At 43.7% G+C, this 23353-nt stretch overlaps 1 protein-coding gene across 3 annotated transcripts in view; it reads left to right on the top strand.

Annotated features, from left to right (window-relative positions):
* LOC134352908 (interleukin-13 receptor subunit alpha-1-like) overlaps positions 1–9959 on the top strand; it is a 63038-nt gene extending 53079 nt beyond the window's left edge. For 2 of the 3 annotated variants that reach the window (XR_010019500.1, XM_063060512.1), the window contains one exon: positions 7846–7982. Coding sequence is in view for 1 of the 3 variants with exons in the window: in XM_063060511.1 (XP_062916581.1) it covers positions 7846–8040 (195 nt within the window). In the remaining 2 variants the exon portion in view is untranslated. Of the gene's footprint in view, positions 1–7845 lie in introns of all 3 variants that reach the window. The other variant, XM_063060511.1, reaches the window with a different exon arrangement.
* Positions 9960–23353: the final 13394 nt, after the last annotated feature.

The following is a 23353-nucleotide window of genomic DNA, read 5'->3' as shown; positions in this document are numbered from 1 at the left end:
AGATGTGCTGACGTTGGAGAGAGTTCAAAGGGGGTTCAAGAAAATAATTCCAGGATTGAAAGGTTTATCATATGAGGAGTGTTTGATGACTCTGGGCCTGTACTTGTGGGAATTTAGAACAATGAGAGGGAATCTCATTGAAGCCTATGGAACGTTGAAAGGCCTAGACAGAGTGGGTGTCCCCTATAGAGGGGGAGTCTAGGACCAGAGAGCCAACTTCAGAATAGAAGGACGTCCATTTAGAATTGCGATGAGGAGGAATTTCTTTAGCCAGAAGGTGATGAATCTGTGGAATTCATTGCCACAGCAGGCAGCTGTGGAGGCCAAGTCATTGAGTGCAAGGAGGAGGCTGATACATTTTTGATATGTCAGACATGATCAGGGAGAAGGCAGGAGACTGGGGTTGAGACAGAAATGATCAGTAACGATCAGATGGTGGAACAGATTTAATGGGCTGAATGGACTAATTCTGCACCAATGTCTTATGGTTTCATAAAAAAGATCTAGTGCTTTCCTGGCGTATGTAACGAATAAACTCTTCTCAGGCTTCCAGCCGGGTACGTCTTCATCTGAAGATGGTGGAACTTGTCATCAAAACGTCAGTTATAATTGATACCTGTATCCAGCTGGAAGCCTGGGAAGATTGTATTCATCTTGTGGTCTCATTTTTCCACTGGAGCATGAGAGGTGTATAAAATCATGAGGGGCATTGATAGATTGAATGGTCATCCTTTTTCCCCAGAGTAGGGGATCCTAAAACTGTGAGACATTTGTTTAAGGTGAGAATGGCAAGACGTAAAAGGGACCTGAGGGGGAACGTTTTCACATAGAGAGTGGTGGGTATATGGCCTCAAAGGCTGGAGGCAGTGGTACAGACAGGGAGGATTACAATGTTCAAAAAGTATTCAGACAACTGTATGGATAGAAAAGTTTCAGAGGCATGTGGGCCAAATAGGAGCAAATGGAGCCAGCTCAGATTGATGTCTTGATTGCGTGGACAGGTTGACCTGAATGGTCTGCTTCTATGCTGTACAACTCCATGAATCCCGTGGCAATGAATTCCCCAGATTCACTGCCTTGCAGCTGCTGTGTATCCTGCTTGCAGTAGGACAACAGAGCCACCTATCCCTGCGTTTAAAGAACTGGCAAACTTTTGCTTGACCTGGTTTCTGAGAGGTTAATGTGTTAGCATCTTTGCAGCCTCATGTAGAAGGCAGAGAATACCTTCCCCTCATCTTAAATCTACACCCTCTTGTTTTGGCACCCTGACCACCCTACTCTGAATTCTGTCTCTAAGCCTCTCCATAACCTTATACATTTTATAATGTTCTGTCAGATTGCCACTCAGCTTACTTTATTCTAGGAAGTCAAGCCTGTTCTATCCAGCCTTTTCCAGTGCAGGCAATGTGCTGTTGAACCTCCTCCAGTGTAATCACATTCTTCCTATTGTGTGGTGGGCAGATCTGCACACGATACTCCAAATGTGGTCTGACCATATTACGTAAACCTGCAATGTGATCTTTTATTCTGTGCCCTGACCTACGAAGGTGAGCATATCATGCATTTTCTAGACTACCCTGTCCACCTTTGCACAACAGTTGTGACTCAAGTCAGGAGTTTGTAAATTCCACAGTTTCAGGAAAGCATAAATGTGCATTTGACTAGGACCAAACCATATTGAGGAAGCCAGTCAACGGGTTGAATCAGTAATAACTATGTAAACTACAAAAGGTGTTTACATCAAAGAGGAAAGCAATGCAATGTATTTCGACACAGTCATCTGAATAAGTCACGTTACTGATGACTTCATACTCTTATATAAATAAGAGAATAGTTGGATATTAGACTCCTGGGTTTTTCTTGGAGCCAGGAACCCAGTTGTATCCAAGGTCTAACTTACAACACACTATGCTGAGGTGGCAGATAAATACAGACCATTGTTTATAACACAAGCAATGATGCATATGATAATTGACTATTTCCCGGGAAGGAAGAAGACATAATACAGGAACAGTGCTTAATCGGAAAGCAGGGTCAAGGACTATTTCGAAACTTAAGGGTCTGTGAACTCAGTGTTAAAAAGCAATCCCTGTCACTCGAAGGGTGAAGTGCCCAGAGATGGAGCCCAGGGATTGCTGTGGTGTAGGGTGGCTGGAGACTGGGTTCAGGTGGAAGGGGTGGGGCTTGCCGGAGGTTAGGGATTCCAGGGATCCATGTGGAAGACAATCTGACCTGGTACTCGGGGGTCTTGCCTGTTGCTATACTGTCTGACCCACACTGCAGCTCCAGGCTTGAATGACTTCACCTGTTGACCAAGGTCAGTGTGGCTGCCTTTCTGCACCAGATCTTCTGCTGTCTTGGATGATGGGCAATGTGACAGCACTGCATCCAACACTGTGCAGTTTTCTTCCCAAAAGCACTTTAGCTGGTGATTTCCCCTGAAGGCCTGGATTTCGTGTAATTCAATATGTTAGGAGGAATGTGTTGAGAGCCTACTGATTTCAGAAACGACCATATGAAGATAACCACAAACCTCTCTACTTGGCTGTTGGACTGTGGACGATGGAGATGAGCAGATGTGGATACTTCCACGTCCTGCAAGAATGCAGCAAACTGCTGTGAACTGAAATGAGTGTTTTGGCATCCCAAAGCAGCTAATGATCTGCAGAAGCCGTTGAACGGTCGACACTGTCATTGTTGTCTTCATAGGTAATTGCCCTGCTATTTGGAATGAGGTATCAACCAGGACAAGACAGGATCACCCATTCATTGTGCCAGCAAAGATGATGTACTCGACTCCAAGGTCTGGTACACTGAGGGTAATGTTGTGGGTCGGCCCTACTTAGATTCCTTGCTGTCACAGAACATTGAATACACAGCTTGCATATGGATGTGAAATCTTCGTCTATGTCCGGCCAGTGCACAAAGCTCTTTGCCAGGGCTTTCATTTGATTAATACCTGGGTGATCCTGGTGAAATTGTTTCAATGCTTTTTCTTGAAGTTTTCTTGGAATGACTATTCTGTCTCCAAACACTAGGCAGCAGTCCACAGTTGAGAGCGATGAATGAGACTGATAATAGGGTACAACATCTTCCTCAACCTTGACTGGCCATCTGTCAATGAGGTATCTGGAGATGCACTGCAGCCGTCTCTACTCTCATCTTGTCGACTATCTGAAAGACCTTCAAAAGCATCCTATACAACTCGGGAGATTTCAGAATCCACTGAAATTGTAGCCACAACTGCATTTTCATTTTCAGTAACCTGCTGATTCATAAGTCTTGAGAGGGCATCTGGTTGACCATGTTCCTGGGTTGATGTATACTTGATTTAAAAATTGTAGTTTAATAACATTGTTGCATCCCAGTGTATACAGCTCTATACACCAGGATGCCTTTCTTAGACCCAAGGATGGACAACAGTGGTTTGTAAACAGTAAGGAGAGTGAAGCATTTTGTGGAATTTCTTCACAGAAAAGATGATCCCCAAGGCTTCTCAATTTGTCCTTAGTTCCTTTCTGCTGTGGTCATAACAGCTTTTTTGGAACCATCAGGAAAGATATGGGATATGACAGTTCCCACCCTGTAGTTGCATACATCCAGTGTGATGCCAGTTGGCAATTCTGGGTTGAAATACATCAAGAGAATATCGGACAACAGCATATTCTTCACCAGTCAAAAGCCCCTTGGTATTGTTTGCACCATTTCCTTGTAGCACCCTTGTTGAGCAGGGCATTGAGTGGCTCCCTCAGCTGGTGCATTCCTGGCAGAAATGCTGAATAATGACTGATGATGCCCAAAAATGATTGTAAAGTGCTGACATCTAATAATAGAGGCATCTTTAAAATAGCAGTGATTTTTTTTTGGGGGGGGGGAATCTGGGTGATGACCAAGCTCATCTATGATAAATACCAGATACTTGATTGAAAACTTATGGAGGCTGCATTTTTTTCTGCCCGAAGTTGCAATCCAATGTCTCGTAGTTTGTTCAAAACATGGTCCAGGCATTGGCATAGTCCTGTCTGATCCATACCCATCACAATGATGTCATCAAGTTAAGTGGCCACTCTCTCAAGGACCATTCAGCACTGTGTTCATAAGCTTTTGGAAAACTGAAGGAGCTACCTTTACCCTGAAAGGCAGACAGAGGTGAGAATGGTGACATGAGGAATTCCGCAGATGCTGGAAATTCAAGCAACACACATCAAAGTTGCTGGTGAACGCAGCAGGCCAGGCAGCATCTCTAGGAAGGGTCTTCGTGAAGGGTCTCGGCCCGAAACGTCGACTGTACCTCTTCCTAGAGATGCTGCCTGGCCTGCTGCGTTCACCAGCAACTTTGATGTGTGTTGTGAGAATGGTGAGAAGCTCCTGTGAATTTTCACCACTTCTACCAGGAGCCAGGCTTCAACCAAGTCCAACTTTGTAAAGTAGTGACAATCGTTCAATTTTGCACTACCAGGGCCTCGGCCCGAATGTTGTGTACTTTTTTCCATAGATACTGACAGCTTCCTGAGTTCTTGCAGCATTTTGTGTGTGTTGCTTGGATTTCCAGCAACTGCAGATTCTCTCCAGTTTGCTGCCGGAACCAGTCATGGGTACTGATGTGTCTCCAGAGCTGCAATGAGACCAATTAAGAAGTCTGCAAGCAACCTCACTGTACCGTTGGCTTTCCAGATAATGACCATTGGAGCAACACATACAAAATGCTGGAGGAACTCTGCAGGCCAGGCAGCATCTATGGAAAAATTAGACAACTGGAACTGTCCAGTGTGAATAGTTAATCGCTTTGATCACATCAGCTTCTTGCAGGTGATCTAGCTCTTGCTCCACAATTGGTACCAGTCCTTTGGGACAGAAGACTGGCTTTGTGTATGGAGTTCTGTTTGCAGTTTGATGCAGCAACCTAAACATCCTTAAACACTGCTGCTGTTATTGTATGGTCTCACGTACTGATGATGATAGGGTATTGACTGACAAGATTCAAAGTGTATTTATTGTCAAAGAATATATAAATTATACAACCTTGAGATTTGTTTGCTTAATAGGCAACCACAAAGCAAGGAACCCGAAAGAACCCCATGTTTAAAAAAAAGACCAACCCCCGGTACGCAGAGAAAGAGAAACAAAACAAATCATGCAAACCATAGCAACAACAGCATTCCGAACCAAACTGCGTCCTTGGATCCAAATAACTGGAGCAGCCAGAGTAGGCCCAAAGTCTCATTGTTCAGTTCATCATGTTAGCGGGACAAATCACTGCATAGTTGCAGACACGAAGCACAGCAGTGGGGGGCAGTCACACAGCTTTAGCGTTGTGGAGAGGGGAATCCCCGGACTATCTGGTCCTGCATTTAAACTGTCCGAGCCTCGCACTAGGAACCGGGCCACACCACACTGATTTGTTTCAGACCTAGATTTTGCTGTCAGAAGCTGTTCTCAACCTCTCTGAAACGGCTTGGCAGCCAGAGCAATCCAACCTCGCCCAGCTCTTGGCACCCTGCCTTTCCAGTCTATCTGGGCCGGCGTTTAGATTGTCTAAAAGGCATATGGTACTTCGCATTAGGACCCAGACCTCGCCGCAGTGAATTGCTTCAGGCCTAGAACACAAAGTCAATTCACTTTGGACCTAGATTTTGCTGCCAAAGAAGCCGCCGTCAACCTTGCCAAATCGGCTCAATGCTTAGAGCAATCCACACCCGGGTAAGTTGGACGGGTGTGGGAACTCCTCCCTCCCATCTTCTCCCCTCCAAATTGTCGACTTCAACCAGCACGGCTGCAGCTCCCAAGTGCATTGATTTCGCAGCACACCAGCAAGCACATCTCTCGAACTTGCTTTCACCTCACTCACCTCTTCATTGTTTGTGGTGATAGTTTACCACAATTTACCTTTTTTTTTAAAAAAAAAGCATTATTAATAATGTTTTTAATTGAATTCCTTTGCTTTCAAACCACAAGTAAGCTGTTGTAATGATGTGACTTGAATGGCCAATGTCTTTGTACAGACCTCATCCAGAAGGATGCTCCAGAGATTAAGCTTGGACATGCCAAGGGCATTCAGATCTTGCTGGTCTGTTAGGTGACACACACAGGATTGACTTGGTCACAGTTCAGCTCACCATGCAGTGCAGTTTGCCAATCAGATGGAGTGTTTCACTCAAAGTACTGCAGGTGAAGTGCTGAGTTGATTTGACTGGCGGAAACCCAAGAGCCTGCCATGTGCACTTGGAGGTAATGGTGATGTCTGATACCATATCAAGTTGTAGCTTGACAACTGATTGTTGCTAAGTATGGTGACGTACCTTCTCCTGAGGTAGAAGTCAACTTTGAACATGACCATTAAATTCCTTGTAGATTTTGAAGGCTTTTGAAACAACTTGTCTGAGTGTTTCACTGGCTTAGAAGACAGGATGGCAAAAGCCGCCTTTGTGACCATGGCGTTGGCATGTGTTTCTTGTATTGGAATTTTCTTGCGTAATGCCATGCACCACAGTTCCACCCAACTGTGTTTGGCTGCCTGGAGACTTTTTGAGTGACTATATCTGGGCCATTGGAAACCACAGTGACCAGGCTGGAATCATGTTTCAGCTTTACCAAACCCTCACATTCTTGAGATCAGTTTCTGACCTATTTAAATCACCCTGTCTGGTGCCAACAATCATTGCACAGTCAGTCTCTTAAATCATATTTCTCCTCCATTCAGATGTTTGAGTTAAACAACAACTGAACCTCTTGACCATGGCTGCATATTTTTATGCATTGAGTTGCTGCCATGTGATTGGCTGATTAGATATTTGCATTAATGAGCAGGTGGACAGGTGTACTTAATAAAGTGGCTACTGGGTGTATACACTCAGGAAGCATTCCTGGACACATTTCACAAATTCCACCCTGATTAGGCTCTAACAATTAAAATCTCCCAGAATTGATCCTATTATTCTTGTAACTGCATATTATGATCAGTGTCTCCTAAGGTTCCTATACCTTAAGCTCTCTAATCAATTCTGGTCTGTAGCATAACACCCAATCAAGAATAACTGATCTCTTAGTGGGATCAACCTCAAGCTGCTCTAAAAAGCCATCTCGTAGGCATTCTACAATTCCCTCTTGGGATTTAGCACCAGCTGGATTTTCCCAATCTACCCGGATACTGAAATTCCATATGACTATTGTAGTGTTGCTCTTTTGACGTGCATTTTCTATCCCACCTTGTAATTTGTAGTGCACATCTTTGCTATTTTTTGGAGGTCTATATATAACACTCTTGCAGGTGTTCTTTCCCTTGCAGTTTCTTGGCTCTACCCACAATGATTCTATATCTTTGCATCCTGTGTCACCTCTTTCTAAGGATATGATTTCATTTTTTACCAACAGAGCCACCCCACTCTCTCTGCCTGCCAGTTCTTTCAATACAATGTGAATCCTTAGATGTTAAGCTCCCAGCCATAATCTTCTTTCAGCCACGATTCAGTGGCTGAAGCTTTCAATCATCTCCACCATCGATGCATTTAGGGTGCATGCTCCTCCCAGCTTCCTGAACTCCAATGACCAGCTCCTTACGTTTTTCTGATATTTGCTGACAATAAGAAAATTTTGTTGGCTGGAGATGCCTTTCATTATTTCTAGTTTCAATAGCAAAATAGGGAAGGCTGGGTTCTGAGTTGGATGATCAGCCATGATCATAATAAATGGCAGTGCAGGCTCAAAGGGCCGAATGGCCTACTCCTGCACCTATTTTCTATGTTTCTATGTTTCTATAATAAAGCTTGAAAGACCAGGAAATGCATACTACTGTCCGTGACAAAGATCCAAGAGAGGTTAATGGACCATCTGTTCTTTCTCTTGCAGATAAGGAATAAACAGCTCAAAGGAAGTTTGACTTTAAAACCGGAAATGGAATTGACCTGCAATGTTACAACAGTGGAACAATTGAAATTTCCTGCAGAAAGTGAAAGGAAACTGATTGTGAACGAATGTTCAGAGGAAAATAAGGAGGTCCCCATGGACGATGATTATATGCAGTATAACCTGGTGACATTGTGATCATAGCACATTCTTGTATTTTGACACTTGTATACTTTTGTTTTCTGAGTTGCAAACAGGACATTGTGATACACAAAATCTACAGACTGAACCATACAGAGCAAAGCCAGTGAGCATCCAGAATGCAAGAATGAAGAATCTCGAGCTGTCAGTCTCATGATTCTTATCATCATTATCCAACCTGACCACTCGGTCAGACACAGTGATAGCTATCACAGACTGCATCAGCTGCAGTTCTCTGTTCTGGTTCGTCATACCGAGGTCTGTTCTGGTCTCATTTTGTACAACTGGCAATTTGCCCTTGTGTCAGTGCTCTTGTCTGTCAGCCTCAAGCGGTGAGCTTGCGCCAGGTTTCATTTGTATCACTGGCTTACTTGTGCAGATGAGGAGAGCAAACGAGTTCAGCACAGACTGTCCGTAAGAGCACGAACATATTGAATGGAATTCCAGTACCATGAAGACCACAGAAGTTGTGTGTCACCATGTTAACATCACACATTCACCATTTGCTGACTATATCAGTGGAGGATAATGTATAAGAATTATCGCACTGGCTCATGTCTGCGCGTGCACCCCCCCCCCCAACCATAAAACTACCTTCAAACTCCAAATGTGTGTTTTTGATTGGAAATATTAAAATAGGGCTGTAACCTCTCAATAACCTGGCAATGATTTACAGTGAAATGTCAGTGGAGCACCTATACAACTAATACCAGCTGATCTGGAGCAATTTAATGAACCTTACTGGTTGGTGGTTTCTGTTGAGTGATCCAGGCTGTGTCCATCTGAAACCATGCAGTCGGAAAAGTAAAGGGTGGAGATTGTGAAATTGAGTAGGAATGATGAGCTAGAGTTGTGAAATTATCATTTGTCTGGTGCCTCAGATGGAGCTGGAACATGCCTGTTCCAAAATGTAAGTTTGATGCAGTGGATTTTACTTCAAAAGGCACCTTACAGCACCAGGAATCTGTGCATGTTGTAACTGGTTGGGCATCATGAGCATTTTACTGAGCTCAGTGGCAGTTTATCAACCACGCCCACCTGCATCAGACCATCTGAGAGAGTGGACTCCTTTGTCCACCTTCTGCTATGGAAAAAACGCCATCCCTCAGCAAACAGCTTTATTTAATTTGAGAATAATTCTGTCTGAAATTTTGAGGGCTGTTGTTATTAAGAAATATCTACTGCATATAACATGAGGATCTTTAACTCCAGTTAAGTCTGTAATAATTTTTTAATTGTGTTTTTCTAACTGCTGTTGTGATGGAGAAGGGAAAAGAAAGAATATCAAAAGAAATTTTCTGCAGTGCTATTTCAGGACCCAAATTGTTAAAAAGTTCGACAGAGTGTGAAGCATTTTTGAAGTGCAGATACTCCAAAGGCATTATTTAGGCTGACAGTCAGGTCTCCCACTGAGTATTGCTTCATCAGAGCTTCTGATATTCAGATCATAAACTAAGCAAAAGCCTTGAAAGTCAAAGTCAAAATAGTTCAAGTGCTGGTGGTGCAGGTAGTTGATATATTTTCCTCACAGCACCAGAGATCAATCCTGACCTCCTCCATTGTTTGTGTGGAATGTGTACAGTCTCCCTGTGAAGGTGTGGGATTCCCCTGATACTCTGGTTTCTATCCACATCCCAAAGATATCCTTGTTGATAGGTTTATTGCCCATTGTAGGTTGCCTGTTGTGTGCAGGTGAGAGATTGATGGGAATGTGGGGAGAATAAAATGGGATTGGCTCCTATTAACTCCATGGATCATGGTTGATGGTTAAAATGGTGTTTCTGGGTTTAACAGTCTGCTTCTTTACTCTGTCTGTAAGTGAAACAGAAAATGCTGTATACACTCATTATCTGTGAAAATTAACATTTCAGATTAAAAACTTTGACTCTGTCTCTCTCGTCACAGATGCTGCCTGACCACCAGAGGCAGCATTTTCTGGTGGCTAACTGCGTTTTCACCTGCTTTCAGGAATGGGTGTAAGAGATTCTAAAGGAGGAATAGAAAACATCTTCCTGACAGGGACAACATGATTTTCAAACTGAAATAGTTGCAACAGACATGTTACTGCTTTGAAGTGTGTCATCTAGCATCACCACAATTGTTGCTTGAGGAAAAATTAATCAAAAGGGAAAAATTTGGTCTGTTGTGCCAAGCCAAACACTTGTATTTTCCGTATGACTCTGCAAATCAAACAAAGTGTGTATGCCAGATTTACAGCTGATTATATTGGCATGCAGAAGTTTGTGCGCCCCAGTCAAAATTTCTGTTACTCTGAATAGCTATGTCAGTAAAAGATGACCTGATTTCCAAAAGGCATAAAGATGAGACATTTTAATATTTTAAGCAAGTTTTTTTTTTGTTTCCATCTTTTACAGTTTCAAAATAACAAAAAAGGAAAAGGGCCCCAAGCAAAAGTTTGGGCACTCTGCATGGTCAGTACTTAGTAACACCCCCCGTTGGCAAGTATCACAGCTTGTAACTGCTTTCTGTAGCCAGCAAAGAGTCTTTCAGTTCTTGTTTGGGGGATTTTTTGCCCATTCTTCCTTGCAAAAGGCTTCTACTTCTGTGAGATTCTTGGGCCATCTTGCATGCACTGCTCTTTTGAGGTCTATCCACAGATTTTCAATGATGTTTAGGTTGGGGGACTGTGAGGGCCATGGCAAAACCTTCAGCTTGCGCCTCTTGAGGTTATCCATGTGGATTTTGAGGTGTGTTTAGGATCATTATCCTGTTGTAGAAGCCATCCTCTTTTCATCTTCAGCTTTTTTACAGACGGTGTGATGTTTGCTTCCAGAATTTCCTGGTATTTAATTGTATTCATTCTTCCCTCTACCAGTGAAATGTTCCCCATGCCACTGGCTGCAACACAAGCCCAAAGCATTATTGATCCACCCCCGTGCTTAACAGTTGGAGAGGTGTTCTTTTCATGAAATTCTTCACCCTTTTTTCTCCAAACATACCTTTGCTCATTGCAGCCAAAAGTGTCTATTTTAACTTCATCAGGCCACAGGAACTTGTTTCCAAAATGCATCAGGCTTGTTTAGATGTTCCTTTGCAAACTTCTGACGCTGAATTTTGTGGTGAGGATGCAGGAAAGGTTTTCTTCTGATAACTCTTCCATGAAGGTCATACTTGTGTAGGTGTCACTGCACAGTAGAACAGTGCACCACCACTCCAAAGTCTGCTAAATCTTCCTGAAGGTCTTTTGCAGTCAATCAGGGGTTTTAATTTGCCTTTCTAGCAATCCTCTGAGCAGTTCTCTCGGAAAGTTTTCTTGGTCTTCCAGACCTCAATTTGACCTCCACCATTCCTGTTAATTGCCATTTCTTAATTACATTATGAACTGAGGAAATGGCTAATTGAAAATGCTTTGCTATCTTCTTATAGCCTTCTCCTGCTTTGTGGGCATCATTTATTTTAATTTTCAGAGTGTTAGGCAGCTGCTTAGAGGAGCCCATGGCTGCTGATTGTTGGGACAAGGTTTGAGGAGACAGGGTATTTATAAAGCTTTGAAATTTGCATCACCTGGCCTTTCCTAATGATGACTGTGAACAAGCCATAGCCCTAACAAGCTAATTAAGGTCTGAGACCTTGGTAAAAGTTATCTGAGAGCTCAAATCTCTTGGGGTGCCCAAACCTTTGCATGGCGCTCCTTTCCTTTTTTCCACTCTAAAATTGTACAAAACAAAAATAATACACTACTCTTAAAATGTTGAAAAGAATGTTTCATCTTTGTGACTTTTGGAGATCAGTTCATCTTCTACTCACTTAACTATTCACAGTGATAGAAATTTTGACCAGAGGTGCCCAAACGTTTGCATACCACTGTATGTCACAATGGGAAATTTAACAATGCTGGGCAATTCAGCCTAATGAGGCAGGAATGTGCTAATAGAGTCTGTTCTGGGAAATGCAGCTTATGCAGAAGGTGACATGCATCATTGCGGGGGAATATACAATAAATAGGTGGATATTGAGTGGTAAGTTGGAATGAAGAGACCTTGGATACATAGATCCTTGAACATAGGCTAGCACTCTCTTCAACATTAACTAGATTGCAGCAGACAGTTCTGGTCACCATTGAAAGAAAGGGGGCGCAAGAGCATCTGCAGATGCCAGAATTCTAGAGCAGCAGATACAAAATGCTGAAGGAACCCAGCAGGTCAGGCAGCATCTATGGAGGGAAATACAGTCCTGATGAAGGATCTCAGTCCAAAATGTCAACTATTTATTCCCCTCCATGGATGCTGCCTGGCCCACTGAGTCCCCCCTGCATTTTGTATGTGTGTGTGTGTTGTCACAACACTGCAAGGAAGATGTGATTATAATAAAGGGACATAGGGTGCTGTTCAGTGGAAAACTGTAGCTAGGAAGAAAGATTGAAAAAGTAAGATACAGGTGGTGAGGAGTGGCAGTAGAGTGGTATGGACTTTGAGTAAATATCAAGGACTTTACTTTCCAAGATAAATGGATGATAGGTTAAGGGCATGCCAGGCAGAAGGATTAGAAAGAGGATGTGTACACAGAGGAAGCTGAGAGCCCAGATCTTGCTGGCTGAAAGGGTTGGAAAGGCAGAGACCCTTGCTACATTTCAACAGTAACTGGGTATTGGACTTTAGGGGAAGGGAGACAGAAAGAAATGCGGTGGGAGAAATTGTCGTGGGAACTGAGAGGGAAGGTAGGAAGAGTGCAGGGGTGTGAGGGAAGTGGTGGGATCTAGGGATGAAGAGAGCAGAGGAGAAGGGAGGAGGTGCAGGATAGGCTGGGAGGTAGGAAAAAGATGGAGCAGGAAGATGAGGAGCAATTAATAATAGGAGAGGTGAAAGGCAGTGATCGAGAGGGGAAATATTTGAGGGAGTGGGACGAGTTGGAATATGTGAGGGCAAAGGAAGTGAGGTAGAGTAGCTGAGAGAGGGCAACAAGCCAGAAAGGAAGAGTAGATAAGGATGAGAGATGAAACCAACAGGGAGGTGAGGAAACTGAAGAAGAGAAGAAAGGCAGTAGTTCAGACTGTGACCAGATGGAAAGAAAGAGGGAAAGAGAAAAGAAAGAAAGATGAATGGGATGGGAATGAGAGGGTTGGAGAGGAGGAGAGGGGAGGTGGAGGAGCATGAAAGAAACAAGAGTGGGTGAAGAGGTGGTGGGGGATAAGGGAGTTGGGTGAAAATGAGAGGCACCTCTATTTTGGGAAGTGGTGCAAGAAATGGGTGGGGGAGCAGAATGAGTTTTGAAATAATATATGGTGGGAGGGGCAGTGGGAGTGGGAGGAAGCTTGAAAGAGGAAGGGGGGATGGGGTGGAGGACAATAAAGGAGGGAATAACCTAATGAGGATATGGCATGGGTGTGATTGGGACTGAGAGAGGAGAAAGAAGGATGAGGAATGAGGACATTTTTGAAAAGCAGGGAAAAAGAGAAGGAAGCTGGCTGGAAGGGAGTAAAGAATGGGAGAAAGTGGGACTGAGGGGCAAGGGTGGCAGAAGAGAAAAGATGGGAGAAAAGAAGGGAGATGTGATTGAGCGGAGGAAAAGGTTAGGAGGTGGAGGGAGAAGGAGTACGGGAGGGTCAGATAGTCAGAAAGAGATGAGGCTGGGTACTGTTAGAAGGGGAAAAAGGGGAGAATGAGGGAGAAGAAGGAATACAACAAATGTGAGATGGGAAAGGGATTGGGAATAGCTAACCATCCCTTATTAGCTGCCTGGCACAATGTCTGTTTACTTCAGCCCTTGAATTCTAGGCTTTTCTCCAGCTGATTGAGCCTCCAACTCTTAAGGCATCACAGGACCAGACAAAACATGTCCTGACCATGACAAAACCTAAACCTAAACTACCACGGCGGACTTTGGCTTTGGCCAAACCTTCTCTATTTAAAGTGGATGTTGACAACTGAACCTTACAACTATTTTGTTCAGTGTCAACCATAATGTTCCCATTCAATGGCTTAAATCAATTGCTTCATTAAGTATTCAATTGCTTCATTGCATATTCAATGCAGTGTTAACTAACAACTGAATGGGATTGTAAGGTCACTAAGTATATCAAAACATGATGATGGCACAGTGACTCATTTTAGTGACTCAAAAAGTTTCCAGTACTTAGTCAGAGCCACTTAATTTTTAAAAAATTAGAAAATTTAGGGAGTTAATGGGTTTAAGAGACTATCTAGGTAATATGGATTATTCTGATTTGTGTAGACTTAATCAGCCAAATAGCCTACAGTGGATGCAATCTCACTGAATCCCTACTTGGCCTTGGACTATCTGGACAACAGCAATATGTACAATAGGCTGCTGCTTGTGTATTTTCCCCTCAATCTTGGGTCCTCTACCAGAGTCCTGAGAGCTTGAGGGATCAGTACAGTATCCTTGCTGGTCCTAGTGATGTGGTCTTCTGGGCCAAGATCTCAGATGTTGTCCCCAGGATCTTCATTTGTCGGAGCCACTCTCCCAGTCCAGCCCCTAAGAGCTCCTATCACCACTGGCATTATTCTGGCTTTGACCTTCCACATCCCTTCTATCTGATCTTTCAAGCCCTGCTATTTCTCCAACTTCTCTTATTCTTTCTTCCTGATGTTACTGTCATTCGGGATTGCTGCATCTATTACTATTGCTTTCTTCTGTTCTTTTTCCAGTATTACTACGTCTGGTTGGTTTGCTGCTACCTACTTATTAGTCTGTATTCGGAAGTCCCACAGGATCTTAGTTCTGTCGTTTTCCACTACCTTCTCAGGTGTTCCCCATTTTGGATTTGGGAGTGTCCAATCCATACTCAGCGCAGATGTTCCTGAAGACATTTCCTGCAACTTGCTGTCCCTGCCTGCAACTCGCACCCTGCTACTATGTTCAGTTGATTCCTTACACAGTCTACATCTTGGGTCTTGTCTGATGTGATAGACCCTGCTTCAATTGCTCTTGTGCTCAGTGCCTGTTCTTGTGCAGCCATGAACAGCATCTCTGTGCTGTCCCTCAGCCATGCCATTTCCAGCCATTGGTAGGACTTTGTCAGCCACCTTTGATATCTGGCGATGGTACATCCCCTGCAGTGGCTTGACCTGCCATGGCCTCTGGTCCTCTGGCTCTGCTTCACCCACATCCTCTGCCTGCTGTCTGAGGTATTCTCCTAGCAGGTCATACTCAGGGGCCAACTTCCTGGCATACTCATGGACAAAGGATCTAGTGGTTTCCTGGCATATATGACAAATAAACTCAAGTTTATTAAGCTTCAAGCCGGGTACAAGTATCAATTTTAACCAACATTTTGATGACAAACTCGGCCATCCCTGGAGAAGATGAGAGTTTGTCATCGAAACATCAGTTAAAATTGATACCTGTATCTGACTTGAAGCCTGAGAAGAGTTTATCCTCATGGATGGTTCACATTTCTTTTAGGACTGTGGCCTTGACACTTCCAAGTCTCTGTCCTCCTTTATTCCAGTGGGTGTACAGTTGCTCGGCATTGGACTTTGGGTGGAATCCTCCATGTATTGTTAGTAGTTTCCAGGTCTTGATGTCAGTGACTTCCAGTTCATTCCTTGGCCGGCACACTATTGCAGGTGGGTATCTGATGACTGGTAGGCGAATGTGTTGATGGCTCTGAGCTTGTTCTTCTGAATCAGTTGGCTTTTTTGGATCTGCCTCACTCTTTTGGATCTTGTGGCTTTCCTTGTGTCCTCATTATGGCTTCTGTGCGCTTGCAGGATCCACAGGTTTTTGTGGCTGTCCTGTACATCTGGTATGTGGTCTTCAGGCTTTCATGACCATCAGGCTGCACTTTTCCAGTTGTAATGACATCCAAATGCCTCTGCTGTACAGAACGTCAGTGATATTAAACCTGACTCTCATTCTTATTGCTGAGCAATTACTCGACAACAAAGATTTTGCTTGCTGAATACTTTTGGGTGTACCTTAAGGATTTTGGGCTGCTGATCATGAAAATCACGACAAAATTTCCCTTTCACACACCATTCTCTTTAAATCGCCTGTATTTGTAATTTCAATTTATAATTCAAGTCAGAATAACTGATGCCAAGATTAAGGAAGGCATTTTTGTTGGTCCACAAAACAAACAGGTCATCAATGACAGGAAATTTGAAGAATTTCTCGTGGGACCATTGAAATTCGCATAGATAGCATTCAAGGATGTTGTTGAAAATTTTCTTGGTAACTACAGAGCACCAAACTACATGCAGCTAGTTGACAACATGCTTCAAGCATACAAAACCATGAAGTGCAAATGTCACGAAAGATTCATTTTCTGCATTCCTGTTTAGACTTCTTCACTGCAAAGTTTGGCGCCGTCAGTGATGAGCATGGTGAAAGGTTTCACTAGGACATTGCAGTCAACTGGAGTCCATCAATGCTGGCTGATTATTGTTGGACACTTAAGTAACAAGCCTCAGACACAGAGTACAAGTGAAAATCATCAACAAAACATTTTTAGCTTAGTTGAACTATTGTAAAGTACCAGCACCATTCTGCAATTAAACACATTATATTCAATAAAAGTTAATTTCTTGTTTCTCCAAATTCCTACTTGATACAAGCAGCCTGAAATTATATTTGTGTTCAGCTTCAAGTGGTCGATCATAAACAAAAATAAAAAATTCTGAGGAAGCAACTCTTCCAAAGAAATTGTTGTTCAGTATGAGATACAAGATCAAGGGGTTTTCTCAATATTGATTCATTCTTCAGTCTAAGGCAACACCTCATTAAACTCACCCAGACTTGCCTTTGTTAGTTTGGGTGAAAGGGTTTTTTTTTGTAAAGTAGGGGCTGTGTGGAATATTAACTTTGAAACTGGTGAGTCAGTCAGAATTTCAAAGGTGGCTTCTCAGTACCAAGATATGGGTTCCTTTAATGATAAATTTAGACTGCAGTCGTGTGAGTCAGTGAAATGTTGCTGCCTTTTCCGTGGATGTGACAGAGTCTGTCACTACTTCCCCACACTTTCCCATTGTTGCTAGTCCTTTCCCCAAGATACTTTATAATCACACCAAGACAGTGGAAAGGAATCACTTGAATAAGGACAGAAATTTAACTGGGAGCAAGGATGTTACTGGGGTTTATTCTCCCTGCACGGCTCCTGTGATGATTGTTTTGTGCAATAGTTTCTACATCATATATGAAAACAAGAAGTTCCATTTAAATAATCTGTTGTGCAATAATTCAAGCATAAGTAACTCTTCCTTCACCATGGCATGTTAGGTCTCCCTCTTCCCTTCTGTCTGACCTCCCCTTCACAACCCTTTCCCTCTTAACTCATTTCCACTCTCCTTCCCATAACCCACCCCTACTTATCCTCCCTTCCCTCTCTTGCCCCTCCTCTATTTCTCCTTCATTTCCCTTCCTGTTTTCCTGTCCCCAGTTCTTCTTTCCCTCCTACCCTTCTCTTTTGTCTTTGTTTACCTCTCTCTCCTCCATCTTCCTTCTCTTCACTCCTTTCCCTCTCTCCTCCCTCTCTCTTCCCTATCCCTTTCCTTCAACCAAGCAACACTTTCCCTCTTTATCACTACATCTTTCCACCTACTCTCCCCTGCCTTCACATGGTCGTTATCTTACACCATTCATATCTTCTCTTCGTGCCTTTGCTTGCTCTCGTCATTGTAGCAAACTTCCCCACTCCCTCCGTCCCTCCCCACCCTCTATAACCCTCTCCTCGCTCCTTACTTCCATCAAGGAAAGAAAATAAGAAACATGCCCTTAGCCCTGATCTGCCTTTGGAAATCTGTCAAACACTGTTCTAAATAAATTCACTTAACAAGCTAGGAAAAAGATTTTCACTATCTCCACCATCTATGCCTCTCATAATCTCATATAGATCTGTCTGGGTCACCCACGACTCCATTCATTTCAGGGAAAAGAAGCTGAGCCTATCTGATATCTTCCTATCATTAAAGCCCTCAGTCCAGACAAATCCTGTGAATATCCTTTGAACACTCTCCAACACCATCACATACTTCATATAGTGTGAATGAGTAGAAATGCACAAAATATTCCATGTATGGTCTAACTAGTATTTTGTAAAGTTTCAAAGTAACATAATGGTTCCTTAAGGTTGTCAAGGTAGTGGGGATAAGCTGCCACTACCTATTAAATGCTCCCAAATCACAAATAGCTTCTGACACCCAACCCAGCACCTGGCCTTACACAAACAAAGGAAAATCTGCAGATACGGGAAATCTGAGCAACAGACACAAAATGCTGGAGGAATTCAGCGGGCCAGGCAGCATCTATAGTAAAAAGTACAGTTGATGTTTTGGGCCGAAACCCTTCAGCAGGACAGGAGAAAAAAAGGCTGTAGAGTTAAAAGGTGGGGGAAGTTGAGGGAGAAACAGAAAGTGATAGGTGAAACCTGGAGGGGGAGGGATGAAGTAAAGAGCTGGGAAGTTGATTGGTGAAAGAGGCCGACAGCCATGGAAGATAGAAAAAGGGGGAGGAACACCAGAAGGAGGCGATGAGCCGGCAAGGAGATAAGAAGAGAGAGGGACAAGGAGATGGGGAATAGTAAAGGGGAGGGGTGGGGTGGGGTGTATTACTGGAAGTTAGAGAAATCAATGTTCATGCCATCAGGTTGGAGGCTACCCAGACAGAATATAAAGTGTTGTTCCTCCAACCTAAGTACAGCCTCATCACGACAGTGGACGAGACCATGGATGGACGTATCAGAATGGAAATGGGAAGTAGAATTAAAATGGGTGGCCATTGGGAGATCGAGCTTGTTCTGGCGGACAGAACGTAGATGTAGCTTAGCTACTAAGACCAGTGGAACAGTTTCTACTGACAGGAGAAGGGGCAAAGGCAGGTTTTCTTGCCTTAAAACCAGTCACTTTGGGCAGCTTCTATGGAAAAAAGTAAACGGTTAAAGTTTTGGGCCGAGACCCTTCATCAGCAGAGTTGTTGCTGCTCCTTTGGGTTTATCCGCTGTGTGGACAGAGGGAACCCTACTGCATGGGCAACAGATTTCTCTCCTTAGTCCTGGCTTGCATATCAACTGAACTTAGACAGTTAGGATGCAACATCAATGGTTGACCCTGAGCAACTGAGGGCCTCTCTGCAACATAACATCCCAGTTGTTATATTCAGCGCCCTGACCAATGAAGGCAAGTGTGCAATAAGCTTTTCATGATCACGAGAGATTCTGCAGATGCTGGAAATCTTAAGCAACATGAGCAAGATGCTGGAGGAAACTCAGCCAGTTGGGCAGCATCTAACCGTTTATTCCCCTGCATGACTTGCTTGGCTCCTCCAGCATTTTGTGTGTGATACTTTCTTCACCACTTTATTAACCTGAGATGCCACATTCAGGGAATTATGACTTTGGATACTGGGGCGTCTCTGTTCATCAACATTCCCTAGTGCCCTACTCTTTTCTGTACATGCTCTCTTCCAACATGACTTTCAAAATGTCAGGATCTAGAGCCAATGCTGATTGGCCAACCAGCCAAAGGTTGGGAGTCACAGGAAGGTCCTCGCTTAAACTTTTAGACTCCCTCTCTAATTTTGCTCTAAAACAGCACCCTCCGGAACTCTGTCCCCTTGTGATATTAGTTCTCACTCCAGTCTTCCATCCTGCCTAGTTTTACCCCAACCTTAAAACGGGGCATTTACACTCAATGGCCACTTTATTAGGTACTTCTTGTCCCCAATAAAGTGGCCACTGAGTAGACGTACGTGGTCTTCTGCTGCTGTCGCCCATCCACTTCAAGGCTTGATGTATGGTGCATTCAGAGAAGCTCTTTTGCCCACCACTGTTGTAACGCATGGCTATTTGAGTTACTGTAACCTCCCTGTCACCTTGAACCAGTCTGGCCATTCTCCTCTGGTCTCTCTCATTAACAAGGCTTTTTCGCCCACAGAACTGCTGCTCAGCAGATCTTCTTCCTTTTGCTTTTCGCACCATTGTCTGTAAACTCTAGAGGTTGTCTTGCATGAAAATCCCAGGAGAGTAGCAGTCCTGAGATACTCAAACCACCCCGACCGGCACCAGCAATCATTCCACAGTCAAAGACACTTAGATCATAATTGTTCCCCATTCTGATGTTTGGTCTGAACAACAACTGACTGTATCTCCATACCTTTATGCACTGAATTGCTGACTAGATATTTGCATTAACGAACAGATGTACAGGTCCACCTAACGAAGTGGCCACTGACTTGTGGTAGTTAAGATGGAGTTGAAAGACTTTGGAACTTCACTCGGAGCTTCAGGATCAGTTCCATGGAATATAGCACCGTAAGGGCTCATTAGAGACACAGAGACAACGGAGACCGCAGGTGCTGGAATCTAGGTCACTGATCACTGGAAGAACTCAGCAGGTCAGGCAGCAATCAAAAGGTGAAAGATAATGTTTTGGACTGAGATGGAGCAGGGACAATTGCCTGTATAAAGCAGTACAGTGGGATAGTGATTGGTGGAACCAGATGAGAAGGGATGATGGGTAGATTACTGGGGGGGGGGCGCGGGGAAGGGGCAGGGCATGGGAAGGAAGAACAAAAGGAGAATAGAACTAGAATTGCCAGGAACTGCACCATCAATTTGCAGGACATGTTGCACAGGGTCTAAGACTACACATGTTTTTTGTTGCATGACTATGTTTTTCTGCTCACTATTTTGAACATACTGTGTATGTTTTGCACCTTGGCCCCGGTCCAAATGCTGTTTCATTTGGCTGAATCCATGTATGGTTGAATGACAATTAAACTTGATTTGATTTAGAACCCAAGGTGAATGTGTGAGGAAGGAGAATACCATGGATATGGGTTACTTGAAATTGGGGAGTTCATACAGAAAACAAACTGCTGGAGGGACTCAGTAGATCGGGACAAGAAGAGCGGCATTTGTTTCCCACGGTGGGGGAGTCTGGTACGAGAGGGCATGACTTAAGGATTGAATGGCGCCCATTCGGAACAGAGATGCGAGGCAATTTTTTTAGCCAGAGGGTGGTGAGTCTATGGAATTTGTTGCCACAGGTGGCAGTGGAAGTCAAGTCATTGGGTGTATTTAAGGCAGAGATTGATAGGTATCTGAGTAGCCAGGGCATCAAAGGTTATGGTGAGAAGGCGGGGCAGTGGGACTAAATGGGAGAATGGATCAGCAAATGATAAAATGGCAGAGCAGACTTGATGGGCTGAATGGCCAACTTCTGCTCCTTTGTCTTATGGTCTCATGGTCTTATGATCCATTAGCACCTGTCGGGGAGGGGGCAGGAGTGTAGAGAAGGTTACATCAGGAATGCAATAGACCACGTTAGAGAAGGTGCAGGTGAATCCCTGCCTCACCTCGGGATGTTATAGGCTTGTTTACAGTGCAACAGGTCTCCATCAGCATTGGCACGCCAAGACCCACAGACCAACTCCTCTCATCTATGCCATAACTGATCAATGGCTGGTGTCACCTACTGCTGGATGAACAAAGTGGGGTTTAGTTCTGAAGAAATAGTATCTTCCATCAGTGTGTAGTCAGGAAAGCTTCATCTCAGTGGCAACAACACCAAATTCAACCCTCAAATTAGGTCTTTACATCCGAGTCATCTTTTTCTCCCTCCATGCTGTTGGAGGATGGTGCCAGAGCAAAGTTTAATTGACACAGTTTGTAGATTGGACTCTAATTCATGTTATGATCTGTTCTAGTTTCTGGTCACTCCTTTCCTATATTGCTGTTTCTGAGTGATTTCGAGTCAAGGTGGCCTGCAGATAATGAACACTGAGCTGAATTGAAATATGCTGTTTGATTTTGTTTTATATTCTGTATTTTTGCTCATTTTGTTTTGTTGTTGTCATTTGCGCGATTGCCAGCACAGCATTGCGGGCAGAAGGGCCTGTAATATGCTGTAGATTTTCTATGTTCTATGTTCTCTCTGATTTGTTCGTTTTTGTGGGTGGGGTGATTTTGATGTTTTTCTTCGAATGGGGCCCATGTTTCTTCGTTGTTTCGTGACTGTCTGTGGGAAGATGAATCTCAGGGTTGTATACTGCATACTTACTTTGATCATTGATATACTTTGACCTTGAATCCTTTGAAATGCAGCTTCTCCAGAACCAAGAGCAGATCCATTGGTGGGGGAGTACCAGAAGAGGCCAGGAGCTGATGCTTAGTGGATGAGTGTCAGAGGGCACCCATCTGTGAGTGTTTGGCTGGAAGTTCCTTCAGCACCACAATGAACTGGTGATCTTCAGGCTGGCAGGAAGTGGAATACCACAGTTCAAGGTTTTCCTGGCAATGCAAAGAGCAAACAGATTCCAGGAAATTCTATGTCAGAGAGACACAGCATGGAAATAAGCTATTCAGTGCAACTTGACACGTCAACCAGGTTGTCAACTTGAGCTCGTCCTACTGCCTGCATTTGGCCCTTAGTCCACTAAATCTTAACTATCCATTTACCTGTCTAAATATCTTTTGAACATTGTAATTGTACTTGCCTCTAATGCCTCCTTTAGCAGTTAGTTCCATATACTCACCGCCTTCTACATGGAGGAATGTTCCACAGGTCCCCTTTAAACCTTTCCCCTTTCCCCTTAAAGCTGTGCCTTCCTGTTTTAAACTCCACTACCCTGGAAGGTTAGACACTGCCCAGAGGAAGGCAATGTCAAACTACTTCTGTAGAAAAATTTGCCGAGAGCAGTCAGGGTTGTATAAAGACCATGATCGCCCATGCCATAATGACACAGCGCATCATGAAGAAACCTTAAGGTCACTTTTCAGTCTCCTTTGGCCCAAACAATCCCAGCCTCTCCAGCGTCTCCTCATAACTCAGCGCCTTAATGTCTGTAACTGTATTATGCATAGAGATGGAAAAAAATATAGAATTATCAAATGCTGTGAAGTCCACTCATATGGAACCCGAGGAAGTAAAGGGGGAATATAATGATGAAATGGCACAATAGCCATACAGAGAGAGATTGAATCAGGTAGATCTGAGTTCACTAGTGATTGAAAGAATAAGAGAAGATCTCGTAGAAAGGTACCAAATCCTAACAGGGCTCAATAGACATGGGGAGGACATTCCCCTTCTGAGAGGCTTACAGCAGGGGTAGGCAGCCTTAAGCACAAATGATTTTCTAGCATGCGTTATTCATTAATTTGAGGCAAAACATAACTAGATGTATTTAAATGGATAATTGCCATATTTCAAGTTTTTATGGCATTTATCCGGCCCACCATCTGCTTATTAACACGCAATCCAGCCCACAGAGGCAAAAAGGTTGCCGACCCCTGGTTTACAGTAAGGTTTCAGAGATTTTGACGTTTAGGACTGTAGAGAAGAGAGATTTCTACACTCAGGGAAGGGTGAAGCTGTGGAATTCTCAGCTGAAG

This window comes from Mobula hypostoma, chromosome 10, assembly GCF_963921235.1.
Source record: "Mobula hypostoma chromosome 10, sMobHyp1.1, whole genome shotgun sequence".
Classification (NCBI taxonomy): Eukaryota; Metazoa; Chordata; class Chondrichthyes; order Myliobatiformes; family Myliobatidae; genus Mobula; species Mobula hypostoma.
The sequence above is the reverse complement of the archived record's forward strand: the minus strand, read 5'-3'. Positions and strand labels throughout refer to the sequence as shown.